Source organism: Ornithodoros turicata, chromosome 9 (genome assembly GCF_037126465.1).
Source record: "Ornithodoros turicata isolate Travis chromosome 9, ASM3712646v1, whole genome shotgun sequence".
Taxonomy (NCBI): domain Eukaryota; kingdom Metazoa; phylum Arthropoda; class Arachnida; order Ixodida; family Argasidae; genus Ornithodoros; species Ornithodoros turicata.
In genome coordinates, this window is record NC_088209.1 from 29,429,918 (window position 1) to 29,456,280 (window position 26,363).

Consider the following 26,363-nt stretch of genomic DNA (forward strand, 5'->3'; position numbering starts at 1 on the left):
GGTCACCGCCAGCGCTTGGTCACTGCCACCATCCACTGTTTCGAGCTATGTTGATACACAGCAGCTCTGCTTTCATTCCTGGCATTTAAACACATCGCCTCCTTGTCCCTAAACAGAAGCAACTAGCATACCCAGCCGTACTAATATGGGCCCTGCTGCCTCCTCAGGTGAGGGCCGACGTCCCGTCCCTTCCTCCATTGAGGAAAAGAAGTCTCAACACATATCCTCCATCAGCTCAGCCTAACTCGTATTGCCAACTGTAGGATGGGACAAGCGTTAGCTTGCCCACATCACGCTTCAAAAATAGACCACAAAATAGCCTAATAGCTCAGCCTAGCTCTATGAGACGGTATTGTGGGCAGAATAAAAACACTTCGTCGATGCGCCTACTATAACATATGGTTCCTCATATGCATTTGCGGTTCCGGAGTCGAATGGGGAAAGATCTGCCCTACATCACTTTCAACCTTCGAACTCCACGGTGTACATGGCGCTACGGTGCTATCCATGGTTATCACAAGGGTGCTGTTCCCTTTAGCTGTCATATTAGTTGGGAGATGAACTTGAAGTTCCCACTGAAGTGCGTGTCATTGAAGATTCATCGTGTCGCGTCCCACAAGTTCTTTACTTATCCGTTTACAGTGATTCAAAAAGTGGATTAGAAGTCGTGGCTTTCTTATGACGGAGTCTGAACTGCAGCTTCCTTGATTTCCCTATACTGCACATGGTTTACGCCGAGTTACGTTTACAAGCACCTTCATCCCTATCTCATGCAGCTACCGTAAGTGCATCTCTCCAGCACAGGCTATACGGGTGAATGTCCCGCACAACGCTCGGCCCTCACATGAACTCGGATAGACTGCTTCCCTTAAGCGCAGGAAGGGCGACGTTAGTAGAAGATATACAGGATCGTACTTTTCGTGTGTTTCAAGTACGCTTGCAGTCGCGACGTCCTGGAGCCATCTACCAGCAGCTAAAGCTCTCGACCATGGTAGCATAAACTGCGCATTACTCGCAACGCCACTGACGAATAATCCGTTTTAGGCATTCATCACCACGTATTAAGAGAAAACGCGAAAACTCATGAAGGGAGTGCGACAAAAAGACAAGGCTAATTCCACGGTCCCATCAGATCACCGCCCCATGTACTGTTCGCGACACGGTTGTCTGAAATAGCGTGTCAGTAGCTCTGCAGCTCATATTTCCTTGAGTGCCCTCGAAAATGTTGTTCTAATATTGTACTTAAAGCTAGAACACATGCTGCATGCGTTTCTAACTCGAAATAAATGATCTTGCAACACCTCGCGGTTTGAGATGGGATAAACCACGGGGTGCCGATTTCAAACAACCGTGTCGCAAGCAGTACATATGCGTGTGCACGTGTTGGATAACTGTAGTGGCTTCTTCTTACACAAGGAAAGCATTTATACTCTGGACTGTCCAGAAAACGATGGAAAGTGACTCTGTACTCACTGCCAAGATCAGACAACGAACGACAATAACCGAACACATGTGGTCCACCAGGAACCAGTATCGACGACTTTACGCATAGGAAAACCAGCAGCGATAGGAGAGAGAGAGAGAGAGAGAGAGAAAAAAATCAAATGACATTCACGCAAGAGAACGCACAAAGAATAAAAAAAAGGGCGACAAAATTGCGATGAAAAAATAAATACTTCCAAGACCATTATGTTTGTTATCCGTGCGGCGGCAGCGGAACAACCTCTTCCCAGAGGCAATACCGCGAAATGGAAATCCCCTCTTTCTGCATACGTCCACCGATCCCACGGGCAGAAAGGGAGAGCTCGATGGAGTGTGAGAAGGGTGGACGTAATCACGGCCTCCTTGGTCAACGTTCCAGCTGCGCGCTTCACTCGAGAAAAACAAAATAGAAAGAACAGAAGGTTTTTCGCCGACCAGAAAAAGATCTTTGACGCAATGCTGCATTCGACCTCCTCTCTCTTTAAAGGGTTGAGCCTCCACTGACGAAAACAACATCACGATCAAGGTGAATCGGTCTGCGTAAGACTTGTGTAGCTACCCGTGCAGGCACACAAGACCATCCGACAGTTTGACCACGTGCACCTTAGGTGACCGTCTCTGCACACCGGTCGGAACAGCATCCATCGGTATCGTTCTAAGCGGAGGTACACAATGTCGAAGTGGAGTGTAGCGTTCATAGGAGTCCTGCTTTTGTGGAACTTGTCTCTGGTCAAGTGCAATGTTGAAGAAGAGACGGCTGAGGAAGAAAATGACGAAGAGAAGACGAACACAGTAACGTTTATCCGAAATGCAGTGCGTGATTTGATCGACAAGAATTATGACTCGCTGTCGTCGAAAGCGTTAAGTCTGGGCCTGTCGCCTGCCTGTGGGGTTGGAATGCTCAAGTTGGTTCACGCCTTACGCAACTTTGAGCCGTGGGTTGCCAGACGTAAGTGTGTCATTTCTTCACCGCTAATTTTTGTATATTTAATCTGGCAGTCGACATTGATGATGCAGTTTGCTTGATTTTGAAGATGATAAAGTGCATTAGTTTTAAACGTCGTGAGCTTGATGATAATATTGGATTTCAAGAAAGCAGGAGGAGTGCTGTAAGCGTTGATATGCAGAGAGTGCGAACAAGTAGCAACTGGTACTTTGTTTTGATGGTGATGATGATGATGATGATGATGACGACTGAGGTGTCTCATCGTCACAGGCACATGCAAAAAAAAAAAAAAAACGGAAAAGGTTGGTGATGGCGACAATGGAGAAGCATGTGTTGCAGATTTTCCCAGGCATCACAGTGACGGCGTCCTGGAAGGTCCACGCAATGAGAAGAGCTCTCATTCAATATCAATAGCGTCGTGGAAGTTATCAAAGCGAGGATAGGGCGACCCGATTACGGTCGTCACCACCGTCACCAATGCAAGGAAAATACACAGTCATTTATGTTCACGGTCGGTAACACCGTTATGTTTCCCGTTCACCCGTTGCATTTTGATCGCGTTCTATTGAAAGCGCGGTAACATCCAGGTAATATCACCAGCATTAGGAGCGATCGGAGAGACCGGTTTTTAATGAAGATTCCTCCCTCCGTAACTTCCGAGCGGAGCTTTTTGATCTATAGCGATTGCTCTGCTTGGATACAAGGCGTTGCGTAACCTCTGGCGTGATCCTAGCAGGGTTGCGGTGTCGCCACTCCGGGGTTGGAATGATTCCGGAATGATTCCAGATTTATCGGAGCCTGGAATGGAATTGGAATGGAGTGGCGGAAACTGTCCTAGGAATGGAATGGAATTAGGCTTTTTTTCTTTTTTTTTTCGCAGGCGGAATGGAATTGGAATGGAATTGGAATGGACTGGTCTGGGTGCCACACGGTCAAAGGCGAAATAACCTTGTCTTTTCGCTTTTTTCCGTGATGGGTAATGTCAATCTCCTCTGTAGCACTGCTGGGCTACCCAGCACGGTTACCGGTCCCTTTTCTTTTATTGATGGAATTAAAGGAATGGAACGGGGTTGCCAAGCCATTCCAGGAGTGGGAATTGGCCATACCTTTTCATTCCGAGGAATTGAAAGGAATGGAATGGAATGGGTGATCCCATTCCGCAACCGTGGTCCCTAGCATTGCTTCAAGTTTCAGATAAAGCAGTTCTGTGTGCTGAAATCAATAACGAGGCGTAATAATTTCGTATAACCTTCGTATACATTTACCAGGTACAAAGCCGTACAAATGCATCATCCAGTCATCCTGATATTAGCGGCAGCCGGTACACACCCATTCCTGCACCTTATCTTTAGAAGCCTTGTAAGTAACACTCTAAAAAAGAAAAAAAAAAAGAAAAAGCAATTTTAGTTCTTTGGGGGTCTAAAGGGGAAGTCGAAGTCTGAGCACTATTTGCAGTGCTGAGGAGTAAGTTTCAGGATCACTGGGCTAAAGTGAGGAACAGTTGCAATCTATAGGGGACTAAAGACTGTAAGACTGCTCCCCATTTTAGACATTCCCCCCCCCCCCTTAGAGTGTATCCTAAACGGATCGGTGTTTACCTTAGCAAAAGACGTTCTATAGCTGGAGCCGTCTTCCGTGTCATCGATCCGATACCTTCTACTAACCGTGCAAAATATTTGGGCCTTGAACGTTTTTCCAATTCTCCATATCCAAGACCGGGGTGCGGCGCTGCTGGTTCCCCGAAATGTACTCGTCCCGCTTGTGTAAGACTCCTCTTCAACCACGTGGCAACATCTTTTCATTTTTATCTCCATCCTAATGAATCTCCAAGCTGCACCCCTGTCTACTTTTCTGCGGAGCCTATACCATATAGTGTCGAACATTACCTTCACCGTTGTAGCGCCGCTCCTCAGCACAAACGTTATACTGTGGATTCCTGGATATCCCCGTCTCCAATTACAACATTCCTCTATTCTGCGTGTGCTACGATGGAGCCACAGCTTAATATTGGTATTACCCCTCATTCGACCCCAGACAGAACCACTAAATGGAAATGGTCACTCATCAAAGGAGGTAGAGGAGGGAGGTATGCCTCGGAATGAAGCACGTGTATTTACTATAGAGATATTGTAGGAAGATTTTTTTTCTTTCTTAGAGTGTTCACATCGTTAGCAATGTGTATGGGGAATATTATAGCCTTATCCATGTTCGTTTCATGCACAGCGACATTTCTTAACTGTCCCGGCACCGCTTCATAGGTTTGTCTCGAAATTTCCCACTACACGAGAAGCAACCAACTACACCTACAAGACTCGTGGTATACTCCTACTGTCATGAACCTCGTCGACAACCCATCGTATACGGACATGAATGAACACGTATCAGATGCTAGTATGCGCAATGAGCAAATTTCCTCGTAGTGCCATTGAAGCACATTACTTCCTTCAAGACCGTATCACTCTCCTGTTACTCATTCACAGGAAGTGACACGACTCCCTCAAGTTGCCGACCAGGAACATCTCCCTGTTGAGTGACAATGACCTCATCTGTATTTTCTTGAACCTATTAAGCAAAGAATGTTCACCAAAGTGAGCGTATGTACCATCTGCGTACCGTCACCATCGCATCGCCTTCCGAAAGCATGGCACTTAAGGTTGCTCTGACGTCAACGTGTGCTTTTAATTAACCAAAAAGATAATCACCATCCCAGCAAGGCGCCGGTACGAGGTCGGCGAGGTCGTATGGAATAACAGGGTTCGCTACGTGCCTCCAATATTTGCGTAGAAAGAGAAAGGAAAAAAAGGAGTTGTATGGTTGGTTCATATACAGTTGAAAGTCCGAGCGAAAAAGCGTCTTGTACAGCATCCGTTCTCAGGAAAGAAGCATCGTATAGTTAACATGTTCAAGTTGTATTGTTGATCTTGAGTTTTATGTCGCAGCAATTTCCCACGTCCAAGGTCTGCAGAAGGTTGTGTTGCAACATCTATCACGTAATTGAGCATGAGATCCGACTGCTGATAAGCTAACTTGGCAAGAGAAACGCGCCCTGTTACGGAGTTCTACGTCAATTGCATGTAGGCTTATACGGCTGCAGCTAAGAAGAGTATGAGTGAATGATAATATTTGATGTTTGCGCATATGTTCTGTCGGTTCTGTGCTATAATAACAACACCAAACACAATGTAGTGAGGACGCGTGAGGTAATTTTTCACTTAATTTGCGACTCGCTGTTCCATGGCCGTCCTGTGCAGGTGAGGGGATGTAAACTAACTTGGCATGAGAAACGCACGCTTGCTGAGATCTTACCAGGAATTATAGGCGGCTGCAATGAACAGAACGGCTGAATAATCATGTTTGTTGGTGTTCATCTGTCTGTTGTGTGTCTGTACTGGGCAACAACAACACGAATATATGTAGTGACAATGAGTGAGGAAGCTTGACACCTACTTCGTAAGTGTCCATCCGATGGGCACAACTTCGGTTCTGTGCAGATGAGGGTACGTGAGCTGCGTTTTATAAACACATTTCTGTCATTGCGTTGCTCCTAATAAGGTAATCTGTCTAACAAAAATAACACATGCCGGAACTCGACTAATTGTCCTAATTGCCATCAGACTATGCATGTACTGCATAAATGTGAAGAGCGTAAATGCAATAACTAGTCGATGTAATAGCTGCTTTCCGTGCGGTTTGAAGGGCCCTTTCAAAAAGCGTGTGAAACTGGACTGTCAAAAGATAGAGCGGACTTGAAAGAAAAGCTGCGTTCGTAAAATTTTCGACGAGGGAGGGCCATCCCGGCATTAGAACGCAGGAAGTACATATAACCATAAGTGCAAACACTCCAGTATGAACACGTTTTAAAAGGACTAATGAAGAAAACTTGTAAAGACTGGCTGATGGTTATTTTCGCTCTAAGCGCATTCGTCATGCTAAAGACAGCGTATACCTGGCACCGCTGTGTCATATAAACAAAAGAGTAGGTGGTTCACAAAGCCGGCGATTCAGTGCTTTGTCGTAGGTATTGCAGCAGCCATTCACTTGACCTTCCAGGTGCTTCCTTGTTCAGATATATTCTTCTTCGTGGAAGAGGAGAACGAAAATTAACGTTATTCGCATTGCTCACCGGAGACTGCGAAACGGCACGGCTCATACAAAGTGATGAGCGTTCGTCAGCAGGAATGACTGCTTGTAACGCCGCGTGTATCTCTCACTGCCCTTGCAAAAGACACTTACGATGGTGCCTCCTTTCTTGTTGCAGTGATTGACGCATCTGGCAAATACCCGAACGGCCTCTTCCAAGGTTCGCTGTCAGACCTCGGTGCTTTCGACGAGTGCATTGAAACCGTCGTCAGGGATGAAGAAGGACACGAGAAGATTCGAGCCCAATACTGCAACGTTCACATCAAGCTCACCACTAATGACACGTCTTTGCTTGACCACCTTGATACGGCCCTTGCACTTTCACATCGCAGAGTAAGTGTTCCTGACGAGTAAATGTGTTGGAATAGAATAACCCAAGCAGCACAATGTACTGAAAGTCGAGTGCAATAGGGGTGGACGGTATGTGTCCTATCAATCTTCTTTAGTTTCAGGAGTGCGTTCAAGGCCTTTCACCTACTCGTCCACCCCTATTGCACTCGACTTTCAGTACATTGTGCTGTCTGAGAAGTTGATCTGAAAAAAGAAAAAAGAAATAGTAATAATCGTAAATGATAGTCCAAATGTCGATTTCTTATCGGCGGTGGTTGTAGTTGTGACGATTCCGGCTTGCTATTATTGGCCTACTCATGTGGGCAGCGTCACGAGTGATATGATATATGATATGACATGATGAAATGATGATGGCCGAAAGTGATTTCTTAGCTATCTCCACGCGAATGCCGTTCACACCAACCACGATGGTAGTTTTTACGGGGTAGTTCTTGAGGGTAGTTTCTAGTAGCATTTTCGCACAAGACAAGGTCATCGATAAGAACGCCAAATGGCGATATTTGGAAATCACCGAGCAGGCCATTATCTGCAGGGGCTTTGGGTTCGGAATTAGACACCCTGCTGGAAGGTTGTACACTATAAGAAAAAAAAAAGTAAAATCAGGAAGTAATTGCAGCTTCTAGTCCCCTAGACTGCAATTAGCCCCCCCCCCCCAATTCTAGTCCCCCTATCCAGGAAATTTACTTCCCAGGACTGCAAATAGTCACCGACCCTCGTAAATGGTCTCCTGAATGCAACAATGCACGTAAATATGTGCTCTTCGTGAATTTGATGGAATAAGGCTGTATAACTCCATAATGTAAAAGCCTGAGTCTGGGCACAAAGAGCGACGACACGAACACACGACTCAACAGGGAGTTCATTACACGGGGTTACATTATGGAGTTCATCCACCAGCGTGCCTGCATATACGCCATCTTGTCAAGGCTGTGTAGCTTAGCTAACTTAGCAATTTTCCACCCTCGCAGAGGAAAAAAACGGAGGTTCTTTCTCGCGAAATTGTGCCCTATATGCATGTCGCAAGATTTCATATTACTCGACATATCATCACGGTTGACGGTTTAATTCAAAGTATTATGATTCATGGACACGAATTATGCACCTAGTACTGCTAGAGCAGAGCGTGAAATGTAGTCCCCACTTTGTGACATTCATTTACTCCCGTGCATTTACTCCCCAAAGGGACTAATTTTTGTGGCAATGCTTTTAGTCCCCAAAAGGACTAATGTTACTCTTTTTTCTTAGAGTGTATATGTGCATAGAGTCCTCTTGCTCTAGCAGATATATGTCCGTATCGAATCTCGTCACCTCACGCCCCTGTCGTGTCGAAGGACGCAGTTCGTGCGTTCAAGAAAAGTGTGATCGGCGCTGCACCAAAAGAATCAATTGTTTTGGGGAAAGACTCTGTGGTCGACTTTCGATTTTTTTTTCAGCTCTCGGAGGAAAATGACAGAGTACACCACATAAAATACATGGAACGTATACGTGACGATAACCTCGCCGTAACCGTGTCATGGGCAGGAGAAGTCAAGTGGAATAATCGCGAAGCTGCAGCACGGCTGCTACTTTTGTAGACAATTATGGCGTATGGTTATGTCGATTTCTTAACGCCCTTTACAATGGCGTTGTGAAAGCATAAACATTAGTGAAATTTTTAGCGTGCATTCGTGGCGAAGTGTCACCTGGTTCAATACCGACACGGGGAACCAACTCGACACCGAAATTGCGGCAGAATGCTATTACAATGACTATCACGTGGCAACCCTGAGAAATTGCAGACATGGTGTGCGAAATGTTAAGTGAGCGAACTGTATGTAATATTGTAAATTTCATCGACTATACAATGTGGAATCTTCATCCTATATAGGGCAATGGGTACTGACCGTAGACAATTTAAGATTTATTTATTATTCTATACAATACACTTCTATATAATTTTCTCGACACATTTCATAGACAGTGATGATGATGATGTTGAGTACATAATAGTCCTGTATGACCCTCAGCAGTGAGTCTTAGCAAAGCGTGATACAATCACCTGCGTTTCAGCAGCAGTGAGTCAATTAATTTTGAGTCACACTGAGTCACTGTCGTTCGCTACGATTAACGCGCAGCACTCCGAAGTCGACGGTACCGACGGTCTGCAAGCACTCGCTAGTGCCTGTGATGTGCCTACCGTGTCAATCGTAACTAAGCTTGTAGAGAACGCACACGCACTCTTCAAATGGTATGGTAATACGGAACGCATACCAACTTTGAACAGTTCATATTACATTAAAAATTATAACAAAAAAAAAAAAAGACAGAAGGACGCAGCTTCGGGGACGATATTGAAGGCCCAAAGCGTAATTAATTGCCTTTTTGCAATACATCTTCGATGTACAGAAGCTGCTTTGGGCTTGAGCAACGCAATCATCCGTAATTGTCGACTTCGATTTCTAAGGAGTTAAGAAGTGTAGTACACTTAGGCAGTTTACGTGCGCACCTCGCATGTATTTACAATTTTTTCACTTGGATGTGGCGGAATTCGAGGTAGAGATATTCTATCAGTCGACATTGCTTCTGGAGTGAAACGTGTTGTGACGTGTGATAGATGGATCATTTTTCAGAAAAATGTCGGGCGGGGGCTGCCTCATTGCTCCTCGAGTCTTGCGTAAACGAGCGATTTCGAGGATTTGCATTATTCAATTGACTAAAAGGATTCCGAGGAGCGTAATTTGTTCATCGTAATTTATGCACAATGGCATCGCTCGGTCCAACCTTGAGGGGCGAGCCCGCATATTTAATCGATGTCGACCTGCCTGGATAGACTTTCGCTCCGATAAAAGGTCCGGAAGAGGCATAAAAGTTGAAGGCCTGTGACGTCATCAGACTTGCGGTGTCACCCATACTCTACGAAACCGGGTCCGATAAATTGCACAACGACTGTGCTGCAACCTTCGGAATCTGTCCTTCGGCCAATTCTTGGCAGTCTGTATTCGTATGAACTTATTCATCTCCCGAGCAGGTCCGGTATGTTGGACGTAGTTTGAAAACAATGATTACTCTCCCTCGGGCGCTTGTGATCACTCGCGTAGGATACACAGTTTAGAGGCGTTTGCTTGAATGTGACCAGCTTATAGGCAAAAAAAAAATATATATATATATATATCTCCCCTGAAGTACCAATTTGAAGTTTTGAAGTGTCCATGAGCTACATATGACTGCGATACCGTCAGTGTCTATCGATAGCGCCTTATAAAGGTCGATAATAGTTAGGAGAAAAAAATTAATAAAAATCGACGAACCACGAATATGTGGCACGCTTTGCGGCATGGCGATGTAACACGTCTTCGCAACTTATCACAATATATCGAATGTCAAATTCGAATATATCATACTCGAATATATCGAATCATTCCTTTTCCCACCAAGACTGCCATTGAGAGGAATAACCTCCCACATCGTTGCCATAACTGACCCGTCTCAATTTCTTAATTCTATTTCCAGTGTATAAATCTTGCGTCATTTACGATACCTTGTGTAACGTACTTGTATAGCGTCGTTGTTGTTGTTTCCATTTGTTGTTGCTGTTTCACTGCCTATTTTTCTATCTATTTTTTTCCTCACTTCCTGTAACCCACTCCTCCCATGTAACGTCCGTATGGGACTTTGGGGAGTAAAATAAATTGATTGATTGATTGAATGAAATTGTCGCTTACACAGTGTTGCTTTTTCAATTCCGTGTCAGCGCCGCGAAGCAACTATGGCCATGAGCGGCGTACAGACGTGGAGAGATGAGGGGAGGACAGCAGGAAGGTGTGTGAAACAGGGTGGGGGGGTTAGTGGATTTGGGCCGACTTCAGGGGGAACTGTGCCAACATTCGTCTGGAAGGTCTGCCGGAAAAACTCAGACAGCACGCGGCCGGTAGGGGGATTCGATCCCACTACTAACTAGCGGAAGACGAATAAAATATCCTGAGGTAAATTTCGACACAGAGCATCATTTAACTGCTACCTCTCGTTTCGCTAATAGTGACGCACGCGGTCAATTAAAGGTCGACGAACAACGCAAGCACGTTTTGCCGTGAACAACGCATTAGAATATGATTGTATTGACCTTGCAGCCATACTGCTCCGTCCATCACGCTGTGACGCCGGTATAACAACAACTATACTACAAACACTACCCCAGGGCACGCCGGTTAGCATGAAATATGAAATTGTGAAGTGATAGGACGACGGGTGAATAATGATACTGTACCCTTGTCCTTGGCTAACGTTCGGTATCGTTCTTTTTTTATACGTTGGTGCGCTCGAAACATCGTGCGACGGCAACGTGAAAATCGTTTCGGTAGGTAGCGGTTCTAACAAACGCTGCGATTGGCCTGCACGTAGGAGCTCGTGAGACAAAACAACAACAAATAAGTGATGATGATGTACTGGGACACTGCTGCGTGACATGGGGCCCGGGTCCTATAGAACCGATGCCAACGTGAACGGTGCCTCAGTGATATGACTCATCCGATCTCGTAGCACCAATACAAAGGCTTCGGTTGTTTGGCAAAGTACGCAATTTGAAAGCGTAACAATGATGGTCAAGAAAGGAAATCGGGAAAGGAATATGTTGTTACTTTGATTTTAGCTGCTTTACAGCTGCCCTACGGCCCATGCCGGCACTGGGCCGTTGAGAAGCAGCCATTTTTGCTGCTCTCATCATCGTCAGCAGCACTATACAGGTTGATCCATGAAGTCAACCAGAAGACACGTCTTCTGGTTACCGATTCGATTACACTGATCGTATAGTCGCGTGTAACATTTCGGTTTCGATTTCTGAACTATGTCAGCTTGAAACCGCGCAGGTTGCGCCCTGTATCCGCGTAACGGATGTAAGACTCGAAAATAATTATCTGATCTATACTATCAATCCTGACCCGTTTATCAATGATAGGAATTGTTCTGACTGGATCACGCTGTAACTAATCCGAATACTTTCTGTTTTACCTATAGACATCAACGTTTGCACGCTATCAACTGGATCCGCGGGTACAAGGCCTGTTGTTCGGACTATGCATCCCAACATTTTGCGACAAGGAAGACGTAGAGAAGCTGCTGGGATCACGTGAGTTAATTTTGTAATTTTTCTTCATAAAATAACGATAACTTTCTGGTACTGGCTGTGAAGTCAGGTGAATTACCACGTCATGAAAGATAAGCTTCAACGAGGGACATTCGTAGTTTTTCCTGTTCGAAGTTAAATAGTGCATCGTATTTCATCAATGATGGTAGAAGGTGAATTGCCATCAGGTCTACTTTTTGTTTTGGATTGCTGCACAATCCGGATCCATTGCATACATTGTAAAACCCTTTAATTTCAGGCTAACTGTTCCTTCCTTCTTTCATAATAAACATATCCCCCCCCCCCCCATTTAATTTCGCGGCTCCAAGTTTTCGCGAACCCTGCACAGAGCACATGTTCGGATTCGCTCAATTTCTCGAACTCTGGATGCTAACATCTTGATTGCTATAGTTCGTTATAAGCCTGAAATTGCCCGCATTTCATAAATGCAGCCATGCATATACGAGTGCCTGTCATGAAGTCTAAGCGCGTCTTGACGTTTAATAAATTTTCCTGCAACCAAAAGGCAGCATTGCACATGTGCTGCAAAGTGGTTCAGATGTTTGCAGAAAACGTGCACATCCAACTGCGAAAATAATTTTTGCGATTGCAGCGTAGTTTTCGAAGTGTCAACTTACGTTCAGACTTTCGCATGCCCTTAAAATTCGCCTTGACCGAACACCGTAATTCATGCTGGGTTAGTTCAATTAATTAACTCTTCATATGATGTTCCTTCCAGTGCTTACGAGTGCTCCGGTGGAAGTTTCGAGCTGCGTTACCAATGAGTATCCTCCCATCGATACTACACAAGCCTGTATCATGTGAGTGCAAATTCCAAGAACTGTTTCATTATAATGACACAACACCAAACGGAAAGATCATATCTTAATTAGTACCACAACTGTCATGGCTCGCGCAAACGTTAGAAGACGCTGCGAATTGCGCAAAACTCTCTTTGTGTTCTGCGCATGCGCAGTGATGACATATTATTTCTTTGGCGCATCAAACGTTTCAGTGCCCTATTCTAGAACCGCTAAATATCATTGGAATCAACCTGACGGGTAACGCGATAAGCAATAACCGCAACCAAGCGTAATCTCATATTGAGATTTATATCGATGATGTTTAGTTAATTCTGTGATAATCTCGACTGATATCAACTTCACGCGATGTCCACAATGACCCCGGAAGGTCGTCAATGGTCACGGTTAAAGTACACATTAGCATGCGTTCTCATTGAAGCGGTGATTTGATTCACCTCGCGCAGTGTGTTCTGTGCTTGGAAATATCATTACTGTCCAACTTCGATCATAAGCGACTCCGCTGCAGTCGTCCCGTGAATTATTTCTGCACACGTTCCTTTAACGTGGCCTGTCATCCATCTGGTCGTCACTTGCAGGATATTGCGGACAAGGCGAACACAGACGGCGCCATCACACAGTTGTAATATCGGCCCCGCCTACTGATATATGCAAAGGTACAGAGAACAGGTTTTCCAGCAACATAAAACCCCGAAATTATCGACATTTCCGCTTCCCAGGAATGTCTGACGTCAACGGAATCGAGCACGTGGCTTTCCTTCACTTCTATGCGAAAGAGAACTGACCACTGGACGAAATCACTCTCTTTCGCGGCGTCTAGGATGTTGCCTCACCTGCCGACGCATATGCCCTCTGGCTTTTAAAGGCCGATGTTGCCACGGCCACTTTGTTTGTTGTTTGGTCGTCCCTGTGTGCGTCACGGAAGTCTTAAATCTTCGGAACACAAGAACGCCAACGTTCCAGGCAATTTGCACGCGTTTGAGCGTGAACCCAAGTTCTGCGTCACGCTAGATGTCGATCGCGTGTGCGCTTAAAATACTTGCGGAATACTACAACTCTGTTGGCCTCCGAGTAATACCATAGATACACGGCAAACTTAATGCATTAAACGGAATGGAATTTCCTTCACCTCCTTAACCAACCATCATTTCGAATGACATCGTTCTCTCCCCTGATTTGTTGAAAACAGGGGGCGTACCCCTTTTTGTGACAATTATGTAATAACTGTCACAAACAGAACGATGTCATTCGAAATGATGGTTATGGTTAGGAGGTGAAGTAAACGCCATTCCGTTTCACGCATGAAGTTTGCCGTGTTGCTATAGGATATCACCTTCGCGTTTTTCCAAGGATGCGCAGGACAAATCGGACAGCGCAGGACAGCTTTGAGAACGTCACTTCTCCTCCATACACACATAAAGTCAAGCAAATGTGCAACTGTATAACCGCTCCTTTTGCGCTCCCCTTCGCCCCCCCTCCCCCCGCGAAAAAAACAATCGAATCATTATCATCATAATTAAATGTGCCGAAGGAAATTTCGAGAGTGCTGCTGAGTTTATGCCGTCGCAATACGCGCGTCTCACACCGTTCCGAAGCTCTCTATGTGTGACGCCGTGACGCCTGTCATGAAATTAAATTTTTAGTTTTGAAAAGTATGACGTCATAGGATAAGCAACCTGCCGAGCACCTGGCAACCTAGCTTCAAGAAGGTAGATTTCCATCTCCTCGCCCCAGCAGCAGCTGGTAGCCTTCCAACGTGGGGCGGAGAGCGGATGGGTGGGGTGGGGTGGAGAATCCGAAACTATGAAGTTGTGTGGGTTCCCTCCAAAATTCAAAGAATTGCGTAATCTTTCCTGATTCCCATTCATATTTCGCGTACTGACCCTTTGTGCGATGTTGGTTTATGATAAAAAATAATATATATAAGTAGTGTGAGCGACAAAGAGGAGGCAGGACGGGCAAGCTCAATAAACGTTCATTCTAGGTCTAAACCTCTAAGGAAACGGTTGTCTGGGTCCCTACTGTGATCAGGCACACTACAATATATAGGTTTACCTTTTTTAAACCAACCAACGAACACATGTCTGTAAAACTCGCAACCATTCCACAATGACTTCACAAAAATGAAGAAAAGCGTGAACAAAACGTGTTAAAATAACCTGAACAGTGTCTAAGTACGTCAAACTGTTGCGTCGATGCACATCGCAATCAGATAGTAGTACGTACGTGTAGTATGTAGTGTAGTACGTGTTGTGTAACCGCATGCTTTTCTTTTCACGTTTCAGAGCCTTTTTGGTGATCCTGGCCCTCGTCATCGTTGTGAGCAGTGCCATCGATATCTATCACCAACATAAAGCGGGTCCGAAGGCCAAGAAAGGTAATCTTGCGCGTTATGATTACGTATAATCTGCACTCCCATGTTGATGATTTTCATTATTTAAATTACATGATTTAGCACGGCACGTGCTTATAGGCCGTCTCAGGAGTCAGGCCTGTTTAATGAAACAAATACTGTTTAGAATGCTTACACGGCCTTTGCACTTCGGGATTACACGTTGGAGTCAAAGGACGAGCCCGACTTGTCACCTTGCTTCACACTGAACAAGGGTATGGAACGGTAACCATATCCATTAGAGAGCCACCATCGATATAAATCTACGAGCCTTAGAATATTGTTTTCCTATGTGACACCGAAGTGCCGGGTAACTACCAATAAAAGTTTACCGATGCCGGCGCGCCGTACTCGCCAATTACTCAATGCAGGCGGAAAATGCCTGTCCGCGTGGAACTCTAATTGGTCCGTTTCATCGTGGTAAATTTCAAACCGATCCAACATCGCAATCCAAATTTACAACAAACAACTCCAAAAATCCTTAGGGAAAACAATCAAGATGGAAGCCATGTTGGGGCAACTTTTATAGGTAGCTACCCTGTATCATAAAATTAATTTCTAGTTTTGAGAAGTATGACGTCATGGTGTGGCCCAATCTGCGACGCGACTGGCAACATTGCCCCTCAAAGGTCGATTTCCGTCTCCTCACCAACGCTGCTGGCAGTCTTCCAACGTGGGATTGAGAGCGGAGACGCGCGCTCTTGCTATGTGACGTCACCTGCTCTTGGGAATTATTTCGAAAATTCGCGGAAGGGCATAATGTTCAACTGACGGCATTGAAATTTGGCGTACTGAGTCTTTCAGTGAGGTTCTTCGTTCTTGCTATCTTCCGTTACACTGGACCTGTTTCAAAATTGTATACGCACATGTGACCTCGAAGGCGCCACGGAACGTTCTCTCTTCACTTGTCAGATGGCGTTCTACGCATCCCATTCAGGCAGAACCCTTCTTTCCCAGTACGACGCATGTTAAGGAGACACGACATCTCTACAGCCCGGCTGGCCCACCTCCAAGACCTGTTTTGTAATTGGGTGCTATGCACGTGGGTTTGTTGGGCGCGCAACAAGAGTGGTTCGCCGAGGAGCCGTTAGGCTGCGACGAGATTACGAAAGAGGTCCATGCCAAACAAGCCGCCTAGAACGAAATACTTTATCCTCATACCTTAATAGGCCTCAAAGGAGCACTTTTGTACCGCGCGATGTGTACATCCTTCAGGCACTGTCATGGAAGATATGAGCGCCAAATTCCCGAGAAAATTAGTCTACAAGAGTGCGCGGAGCGACGGTGATCCCCTCCACCTCGTTTGGGCGTGTGGTGACGTCAGATCATCCAATGACTTTTATTGGCGGCGGAGAATCGTTGGCTACAGCGCAAACGCAAGGCGACCGATCGACTGCCCTACTTCAGACGTTGAACGGGCGGCGCCGAATACAACAGGCAAAAAAAAAAGAACTTTTTCACAACTGCTTATGCGCATGCGCTGCGGCACGGATTACCTTGAGTGCGCCGTACAAAGTTACCTCCGTGTTCAATAGATGGCGCTGGCTGGAGACGACAGAAGTGGGGACCAATAAGGACACTGCGCGAGCGGCGCGAACCCGTCGGTCCCAATCCAAGACCGGTTTGGGCGTTTGTGCTACCCACGTGGGTTTGTTTTGACGCGCGCCGAGGGTGGTTCTCCGGAGAGCTGCTAGGATACGACGCGTAAAAAGGTCAACTGGGCGGACGACATGACGTCGCATACGGGCAGTCGAGGGAAAGAGCTTTTCTGACCGACAAGATTGAAAGCTCTCTTGCGCACGAGGATTGCGCGCCGCGCTTCACTGCGTGACGTCATAGCGATGCGGCGGCGCTGCTGTCCTGTTTCGTGGGCAAAAATCGCGCGATCATCGAGTCACTGGATGCTTTTGATCGTTATTAAAGTCATGCGGCAAAGTGATGTAGCTATTGGATAGTGCAACGCGGTACAGAAAGGCCGTCTGCTCTATGCGCATGCGCGCTTGTTTACGAATAGAAGTGGGTCTCTCTTTGTGCGAACGTGTGTCCCAGGGCTTGTAGTCCTAATTTCTACTACACTCTAAGAAAAAAAAGGAGTAAAACGGGGAGTAATTGCAGCTTCTACTCCCCTAGTCTGCAATTACTCGCCATTTTAGTCCCCTAACCCAACATTTAGTCCCGACATTTACTTCCCAGGACTGCAAATTGTCACTAAACTTCGCGAATGGCCTCCTGAATGCAAAAGTCTACGTAAATATGTGCCCTTGGTCAATTTGAACGACATAAGGCTGTACAACTCAGACAACGTAGCAATTTTCCAGCCACACAGAGTAAGAAACAGTTAGCGCTTCTTTCTTCGCAAATTGTGCCCTAGTATGGCGCAAGATTTTATATCACTCGATATATCACGGTTGACGGTTTGCTTCAAAGTATTTTCATGCATGCGCACCAATTATCTACCTGGGACTCTTACAACAGCGCGTGAAATGCGGTCTTCACTCTGTGACATTCATTTACTCCCGTGGATTTACTCCCGAAAGGGACTATTTTTTGTGGCAATGCAATTACTCCCCAAAAGGAGTAAAAGTACTCCTTTTTTTCTTAGAGTGTACTCCTGTCATTTTTTTCGCCCACCATGCTCCAGTAAGGCCCAACTGATGCGCAAACTGCCCACTGACGTGTGTACCCGTTACAGGACTCCTAATCAAGATCCTGACTGTATTTTCGGCCCCGTCAAGCACACGTCTCCTTCTGGAGATCAACAATGACCCCACGTCAGACGCCTACCGCTACCGGTTCCTTCACGGCATACGATTCTTCAGCATGTTCATGATCATCTTTGGACACTCGTACAGTGTTTTCAACTTCGCCAATGTTTGTGAGTAAACTGCGTGTTCCTCCCCACTTTGTCAAAATATAGTTGTTGTTGTTGTTGCGTGTTCAGCTCACTACAGGACACTCCACTCTATGTCTGACTCTGTTCGTTGCCTTCACGTGCAACATTTCGGTAGAAATTCAGTACGCTTGTTCCACAGGTACAAAGTGGTTTGGAACAATGAATGTTCTAAAAAGAAGCCTACTGCTAGTGGACAACTTTTTTTTTTCCTTTGCACAATACATTTTCCGATGAAAAGGACGATAGTGATATATACCATAGTCGTATACATATACAAGAGAAAGGAAAATTCGTGTAATTCGTACATCTTTAACAACATCTCTTTGGTGATGGACCCTACATAACATTTTTTTTTTTCCTTTTCAAATTCCAGTTCGAACAACATATTACACAATATTAATGCTCAGTGTTATGCGATACAGAGCTTTAAAACGTCCGCATCTCGCTTTCCGTTACTTTCCTTGTCGCATCTATTAGCGAAGTTCGTCTACTCCTCTTTCGAAACAGCCAGCTTAACTATCTCTCATCTGTAATGTATGTCCATTTTACAGCTCGTTTAGTGAACGCCTTGCATTATGGAGACAACCTGTCCTTCTGCTTCATCTTTACCGGTTACCTGAGCGTAGATACTTTCCTGTTTCTTGGGTGAGTGGACTTTGCTTCGCGAGAAATATACACAGTTAACAGAAGCGAGTATACGTCAACAATGACAACTGCAATCAGAGGTCAATAATCAACATACACCACGCTCTTATTGTTTTCCAGTGGATTCTTGTTAACGTACAACCTCCTCAAAGAAAAAGCAAGTCGCATCGTTGTCATTGTCGTCGCCGTTCTTCGACGATACATAAGGTATATTTTCAAAGTATAATCAAGTACAGCTGCGTGTTGTGGTTCACAAAAAAGAAATTGAGAACCTGATAAAGAAATTGAGGAGGAATTGCGAGCTACAACGAGGTTACATTCCCCTTTTTTCCAGAGGGACCGTTCCAGCCTTCTTCGTAATCATGTTCTTCTACCTGATGCCTCTGATCGCCGACGGACCTAATGCTCAGCTATTATTCAAGAATTTCTACACCGAAGTAGCAGATCAGTGGTGGTCTATATTGCTGCAGATCAGGAACCTTTCGGGTGGTTTGGAGACGGTGAGTGCATGTTCTACGTCCTCTGGGAAACTCATTATGGGAAGTGCGCAACGTTTGAGACATGTGTAAACAGGAACGATTGTTCTGGTGTTTGTAAATCAAACATTTACGAGAAACATATAGAACGTATTTGAAAATTTTGAATGTTGCATAACCAAGTAATAGGTACACATATGTAGGAATCGAAGTATTACAGTAAAACACTAAGTAACTAATACCCTAGCCACACGGCAAACTTAATGCGTTAAGACGGAATGGCAGTAACTTCACCTCCTGATCAACCACCATCTCGAATGGCATCGTTCTCGGGGCTTAAACGCTTGCACGTCTAACGAGCTAACGAGTAGCGGGAAATTCAAAAAGGCAGGCACGTGACACATTGCACGTGACATATGCTAACTCCTTCACGTATCGCGCAAAGAGCGCCGTGCACGTGACGAGTGCTGCGCCCCCTCGTTAGCTCGTTACATGTGTAAGCGATTAAGCCCCCTGTTTGTTGAGAACAGGACGCGTACGCCTTTTCTCTTACAATTATGCCCCGCATAATTGTCACAAAAAAGGCGTACGCCTCCTGCTTTCAACAAATCAGGGCAGAGAACAATGTCATTCGAGATTATGGTTGGTTAGGAGGTGAAGTAAATGTCATTCCGTTTAATGCACTAAGTTTGCCAGTGTGGCTAGGCTATGAGACGCTATTTAATACGCAAAACAAATACTTACGTACCGGCGATAACCATAAGTAGTCGAGGGGGCAAGACCCAAGGACCGACCACCGTAGCGTTCATAATGACCTCATTTGTCTCGCGACGTAAGGCCATGAATTATCGTGACAATGCTACAATAATGAAACACCGCCCAAACAGAGCGGAGATGCAAGAAGTATCGGTCATCGTCCATCTTCAGGGCTTCCTTCGTAATCCAACCGAATTGCAATATACAACTACCCCTACGACGAGGAGCAAGCTTTTCGAAAATAAGTTGACTTGAATAAGCTAGAGTCACTAAATAAGCTTCGCTTCAGAGTATCGACACTGAGGTCCAAGGGAGAGCAGGCGAGCGCCATCTTGTTTCCGCACCACACCGGAACCATTCCCAGTTGAGGATCAAAGACGGCTAACATAATGCTCGCTGTGGGATAGAGAAGCGTGCGTGATTGTTGCGCGATAATCCATGTATTGTCCACCAGAGCGTCCCGAAGATGAGCCGTCAACTTCTGCTTGTAAACGAAAGAAACATTTCATCCGCGCATGATAGATGGCATCGTGCGCTAACGTGCGCAGTGCGCGTGCGCGTGGGTAGCGTGGCGCGGAAACAAGATGGCGCATGCTTGCTCTTGGAACTCAGTGTCGATACTCTGAGGCGTACCTTATTTAGTGACTCTAGAATCAGCAGTCCCTCTGTACTTAGCCTGTCGACCATGTGTCTTCCCTCATAGTGAAGTTAAGTGCTCATCCCTTTCTGCAGGGTGCCTTTGGACACCTCTGGTATCTTTCAACAGATTTCCAGCTTTTCGTAGCCAGCGCCATCGTGGTCCAAGTACTTAGACGGTAAGCAAGCACGATAATAGGTCAAAGTTCGCAAAGCACAAAGCGTGGCCACTGCCGTTCGCACGAACGTTGAGGGGACTCCGCGGGGGTGTCCTCGGTAGTAGTGCCCTCAGTAGTGTACAAACGTTACAACGCCGCTCGTGCGTAGAGCACTGCCAAAGCTACTGAGAAGGACCCCAACGAATCTCATAAAAACGTTCATGCAAGCAGTCCAGTGATGGCTTTCCCTCCAAGAAAACCGCGCATGTATCTCAAAGGCCTCTTGCACGCTACGTAGGAGACCGTGGATGACTATTGGAACCCTGGTTACACTCATTATAGCCTGCAACTCCTTCTGCACCTGGCAAATGAACAACGAAGCTTACACACCATTCGTGATGCCCATGGCTGAAACGTTCAGGTAAGATATTGGTCTTGTATCCTGCTAGTAGACAGTTGCCCCTATAGTTTTCTGTTCTCCTAGTCTCCTTGAAGTGCTCCTTAGTCATTCTATACTGTCTTCTGCAGATCGCTAGTGGAGACCTTGAACGAAATGTACACCCTACCCACCACTCATGCTCCTGCTTTCTTCGCTGGCTGCATATGCACACTTTTGATACAGAAGTACAAGGAAGTCAAGATGTCAAAGGTTAGCACAATGTTTCCGTGTCTTTGGTGTTCTTTTGTTTCACGACGGACTTTAGTATGGAGTTTTAGTGAATCCTTTTCGCTCATAGAGCTCGCGAACGGCACCACCGTGAACAAACGATCCCCCAAAGCTCTCTCCAACCTTCGCGGTGGCTGAACTGCACAAAGGCCCCATGCTCAACTTCCGTGCTTCTCCGGAACTCCCTGCTTTTTACCAGCCTATACCAGAGGGGGTTTCATGTGCCATCTCGTGACGTTTGCAGAGCGCCAACTTAAAAAAAAAACGATTATCACGAACTTTATGTCATGTTCAGCACCGAACCCCAGGACTAGTCATTAATCGTTGCCATCTTGCCCGCTCTGCTTCGGCCTTCCACCTTTGAGACTGCGATGTACTCGTATTACTGTCTTCCCGAGGTGAGTGTTTAGGCACGCCTGAAGTGTACAAATCACTATCATCACGCTCCATTACCACAGCGCACAACGAGAGCTAGGAGAGTCGGAAGCTTGGTAGCTTCTCCTGTAAACACTGCGGCAGTGTGGTGAAAGCACGCTTCTCAGGATAAGAAGAAGAAGTATTCAGGCCTTTACGTCGCGAGACAACGGCGATCATGTGCGACGCCACAGTAGTCGGGTCTGTGGATTAATTTTGCCCACCTGAGGGTTCCTTAAACGTGCGCAGAAATCTCGGCACATCACATTTAACGTCCCTCGCGGAAGACTGCGTGTCTAAGCAACTTGTACCCTTCCACCAAGTCCACACCAAGCCACCGCACGCTACCGACTGTGCCACCGAGGCCAGCACGCTTCACAGCAGGTGACATGGACGGACAAACGCTGCCTTCACGCCCTAGTCGTAGAATGAGATAGGCACGAAAAAAGTTAGCTAAAGAACGACAAAGGAAGTACTGAAGCTAAAAAAATAAACTAAAACCGCAGTGTTAAAGCGACGCAACTTTTCGAGACGAAGGAAGTGACGTTGACCGCAACGTTCTAGCGCAGACTTCCTTTTTATCACATTTGGAACATGTTTCTTTTTTTTTTTTTTTTTTTTTTGTCAGAGCGAGCCAGTAAGTTAAATGAGTAGTACGTCCACACGGAAGTTTAGCCTATCCCTCAATCCAAATCTAGTGATGTTAAGAATACGAGTATCGAGGTACTATAGTTGAATCCTTTTTTTTTTCTAAATTGTATTTCGCTTTTTGCACCCTTTTCGTTCGCCATAAAGCCCAACTTAAAGGGACGGTCGCATCCGTTCCATTCGATCTCGAAACTATGGTGTCATTTTATTCGTCGTTGACCACAGATCACGGTATCGAAAATCCCACGCGAAATGGGGACGCGGTTTGACTGCTACTCGATGGAATACGTGACAAGAGCAGGCGCGCCGGATGTTGAGAATATGCAGGACTTCCCTCTCTGGAAGAAGGCGAAAACGTCATTACTTGCACCACCAATCAGAGCACGGCCTTGCGAAAAGGGATGCCGCGACAGTGCGGACGTGTGGACGGCGCCTTTCTCCTCTGAGCGAGGCCCTCACACTCCTCCTGTTAGCGTCCTCCGGAGCCTCCACAGCTGCGCGGAAGCAGCACTGAGCTTTAAACTTTGTTTATTTATATTTAAGCACTTTAAGGACGAAAAAATTAGCCAAATACATTGTCGGCCGGTGCTGAGCATATAGTAGTATCTGTTTCACACATATGTTTCTTTATGCGACCGTCTCTTTAAGTGTGACGTTGTTTTACAGGTCGCTGTTATGGGCTGTTGGCTCGTGTCCATAGGATTTGGCTTCACGGCGGTCTTCACAATGCACTTCTGGCTCCGCGGTGACAGCCCACCAATGTGGGCTAACATGCTCTTTGCGTTCTGGAACAGAACGCTATGGGCCACTTGGATGTGTTGGATGGCTTTTGCATGCGCCACAGGCAGAGCAAGTAAGTATCCGGGCCGAATTTTTGAAGAAGGAATCGCCATGCTTTCTATATAATCTAATCTCTAATCTGCTTTGAGTGGGGCACACACACACACATAGGATGGTATTGGTGTCACTATTTACCGAACCGCTTGCCTTGCGATATGGCAGCATGCTGATCGGGGGTGGTCATGCGTCCAGGGTAGACTTCATAGGAAACAGTACCGAAACTTGTCTCAGAGCATCCAAGGAAGACGCAGGAAAAGCGCTCACAATGCACAGATTTTTCTGAACACACGCTTGAACAGTTTCTTAGCCTGTCAGCAAGAATTTTGCAGACCACCTCCAAACACATATTCTAAAAAAACTACAACTTCTAGTAACCTCTCCTTCCTCTATAGATAAAATATGTCAAGTAATAATAGATCTATTATATCATGGAGTATCAGCACGATCTCAGTATTATAGGCAAAAACTTCTCGTTTTGTGGCATCGACTCCGTGAATCTTGACTCATGCCGTAGCAGTTTTACAGCTGTAACATATTACAAGGGCGTTACGAAGACATATTTTTAAGTAGAATTTTCGCCTTTACCATCGTTCATGTAACCTACACTTAAGAAATTTCATGACCGTTTTTGGCGATACGGTTTGGTGTATGTTTAATTAATCATATTAACGTAGTTATGTTGAATTAATTTTAAATATCTGAGTAAGTGCTCCTACTTTCTAACACAGTGAAATTTAAAAAAGCATGAACATGCACAGTATCAATCTTTTTTTCTTTCCTTGCAGGCATTCTGGCACGGTTCCTGTCTTGGTCGCCGTTCGTCCCTCTCAGCAGGTTGTGCTTCGGCGTCTACCTCGTTCACTTGCCATTCTACTTTGTGAAATACTTCACAGCGAGAGAAAAGCTCTTCTTCTCGCATTTTACCATGGTCAGTACTTTGCATAACTTGCCATAATATCGACATGATTGTCACGTCGGAACGGTAGTGCATTTTAGCCATATAGGTCAAACCGACTGTCGTCAGGGTCTGCAAGCGGCAATTTGAGGTTGTGGGTTCGAATCCCACTGCTGGTGTATTTTCTTCGACTGGCACCATTCAATTGAAGCATACGCAACTGGGGCGTTGTGAGGCTTACGTCGTCTTTGTCCTTCTATGTTTAGTTGCCTCGTCGGCTACAACGTTAGCAAATAGCTAATTTAAAAGTTTATGAAAGCTTTAAGGAACAGCTCCCTCTCCAATTCGTAAATATCTTTTCTTTTTTTTTTTTTCAGGGATAGTGTAATCACTGCATCACTTTGCCTCGACTTGAGCTCTATAATTCATGATGATCATTATAAATCATTGGAAACCACACGGTTTGAAATTCGCGCGCAGATCGATGTACGCTCGACGTCAGGGTGGCAAAATGTGGGCGCCGCCGTTGCGCGTGACTTCCTTCTCTCCTGCCGCAGAGAATGCGTGAGGAGGAGGAGGTGTTGGACAGGACGTTGATACGTCACGGAATGGTCGCACGAGCGCGAAAGTAAATTCACCGGTTGCACCTCTCCTCCTCCTCCTCCGATTTCGAACAGAAGGGCTCGCAGGAGAGTTCTTTGGAGTGAAATGATGCCATGCAAGTCCGTCAGCTCTCTGCGCAGCTCCCTAGTTTCCCACTTTCCGCTATTGCCCGTGGTGCGACCATTCGTCACAACTCCTTCAATAAGTGTTCGTTTCGAAACCGTTTAATGAAAACTGGCGAGGCGGTGACGTGAGGAACACAGGGGAACATAGAGGGTAACAGGATTGGCGCAGTTAGAAAGACAGATGATTTGACGTCCAACGAATAAAAGGAATTAGAAATTAGATAGAAATTAGTATTTCCGCAAATAAGATGACCAATGCCGTGAATCTTGCAGCAAACTGTCCGTATGTTCATCGTCCCTTTATTTTTTATTTTTATTTATTTATTTTTTAATTTTTTTATTTATTTACTTTTTGCCTTTCCAGGTGTCGCAGGCTTTCGCTGTCACGATCTGGAGCTACCTCCTCAGCTACTTAGTTTTTATCGCTTGCGAAGTTCCCGTGGGACGCATCGAAAAACTCATCCTAACGCGAGCTCGAAATAAACGAGTGGAAGACTCAAATGGGAACATGCACACTCTAGAGAATGGCTACAAGCCACCAGTGAAGCCAAAGCAAGACGACGAGGAAGACGATGATGACAGCAACAACGGCTCAGACAACAACGGACAATCCAGCTACCTCTAAGGCGTTTCATATCACCGTTTCATTGTACATACTGCATTCATGTTCATCTTGTACAGAGACTTTTCGGAATGCGCACCAATAACTTTACAGCGCCATGCACTGTTCAAATTTTACGCGAGGGAACTTTTGTGTGTGCCTCGGGGGCTGCAGACGTCCGCGTGACGTCAGCAATAAACTACACTGTTAGAAAAGAAAGGGAGTAGTTTTAGTTCTTTCGATGACAAGATGCATTGCCACAACAATTAGTCCCTTTCGCGACCAAATGCACGATGATGTATACGAATTACTTGCCACAAAGTCAGGGGACTACAGTGGGGAGTAATTGCAAACTAGGGGAGTACAAGCTCCAGTATATACTCCGTAATTGCTCATTACTCCCTAATTCCTCCCTAATTTACTCATTTTTCTTTTAGTGCATTTTCGGAGCGACAACTTCATAGGACCAACCACAGTGTAGGTCCGTCCGTGACTCCACCATGTGCCACCCCCATGACCACGTGATGTGATCACCCGATAACTCTATAAATCTATGGCATTGAAACGCGTTTGGGGGCGTGGTCAAAAATGTAGTTAATTTTCTTCTTTATTAAAAACGCTGAAACATACTATAGCAGTTCTTTTCTTTCTTTTTATATCGTTCTTCGCTGATGAGGCTAAGAATCCCATGTTTTCGATATTAGTATCACCTGCTCAAATCATACGACGTTTAGACATCTTTGAACTGCGCAAACTGTCTTTCGATATGAGGCTAC

The 26,363-nt window shown here is 45.6% G+C and overlaps 2 protein-coding genes across 4 annotated transcripts in view; one reads left to right on the top strand and one right to left on the bottom strand.

The window, feature by feature from the left end:
* Positions 1-26,363, bottom strand: part of LOC135368545 (cadherin-87A-like) — a 137,850-nt gene that overhangs the window by 47,593 nt on the left and 63,894 nt on the right. Inside the window, exon 1 of one of the 3 annotated variants that reach the window (XM_064601918.1) lies at positions 6,662-6,859. The exons of 1 other annotated variant lie outside the window; for it this stretch is intronic. In XM_064601918.1, coding sequence (XP_064457988.1) covers positions 6,662-6,765 — 104 coding nt within the window. In that variant the 5' untranslated portion in view covers positions 6,766-6,859. Of the gene's footprint in view, positions 1-5,875; positions 5,931-6,661; positions 6,860-26,363 lie in introns of those variants that run through there. One more of the 3 variants, XM_064601921.1, reaches the window with a different exon arrangement.
* Positions 11,361-25,611, top strand: LOC135369451 (nose resistant to fluoxetine protein 6-like). The gene is made up of 14 exons (XM_064603039.1): positions 11,361-11,408; positions 11,909-12,020; positions 12,757-12,838; positions 15,124-15,215; positions 17,923-18,105; positions 18,675-18,768; positions 18,889-18,975; positions 19,103-19,268; positions 20,733-20,815; positions 21,093-21,215; positions 21,323-21,443; positions 23,190-23,376; positions 24,149-24,291; positions 25,351-25,611. Exons 1-14 carry the CDS (start codon positions 11,361-11,363, stop codon positions 25,609-25,611), a joined length of 1,782 nt encoding a protein of 593 aa, XP_064459109.1.

Coding starts and splice junctions, on each gene's coding strand:
- LOC135369451 (XM_064603039.1), top strand. CDS start 11,361: ATGGGGCCCGGGTCCTATAGAACCGATGCCAACGTGAACGGTGCCTCA. Junction 15,216..17,922: donor GGGTCCGAAGGCCAAGAAAG/GTAATCTTGCGC, acceptor TACCCGTTACAG/GACTCCTAATCAAGATCCTG. Junction 23,377..24,148: donor ATGCGCCACAGGCAGAGCAA/GTAAGTATCCGG, acceptor CTTTCCTTGCAG/GCATTCTGGCACGGTTCCTG.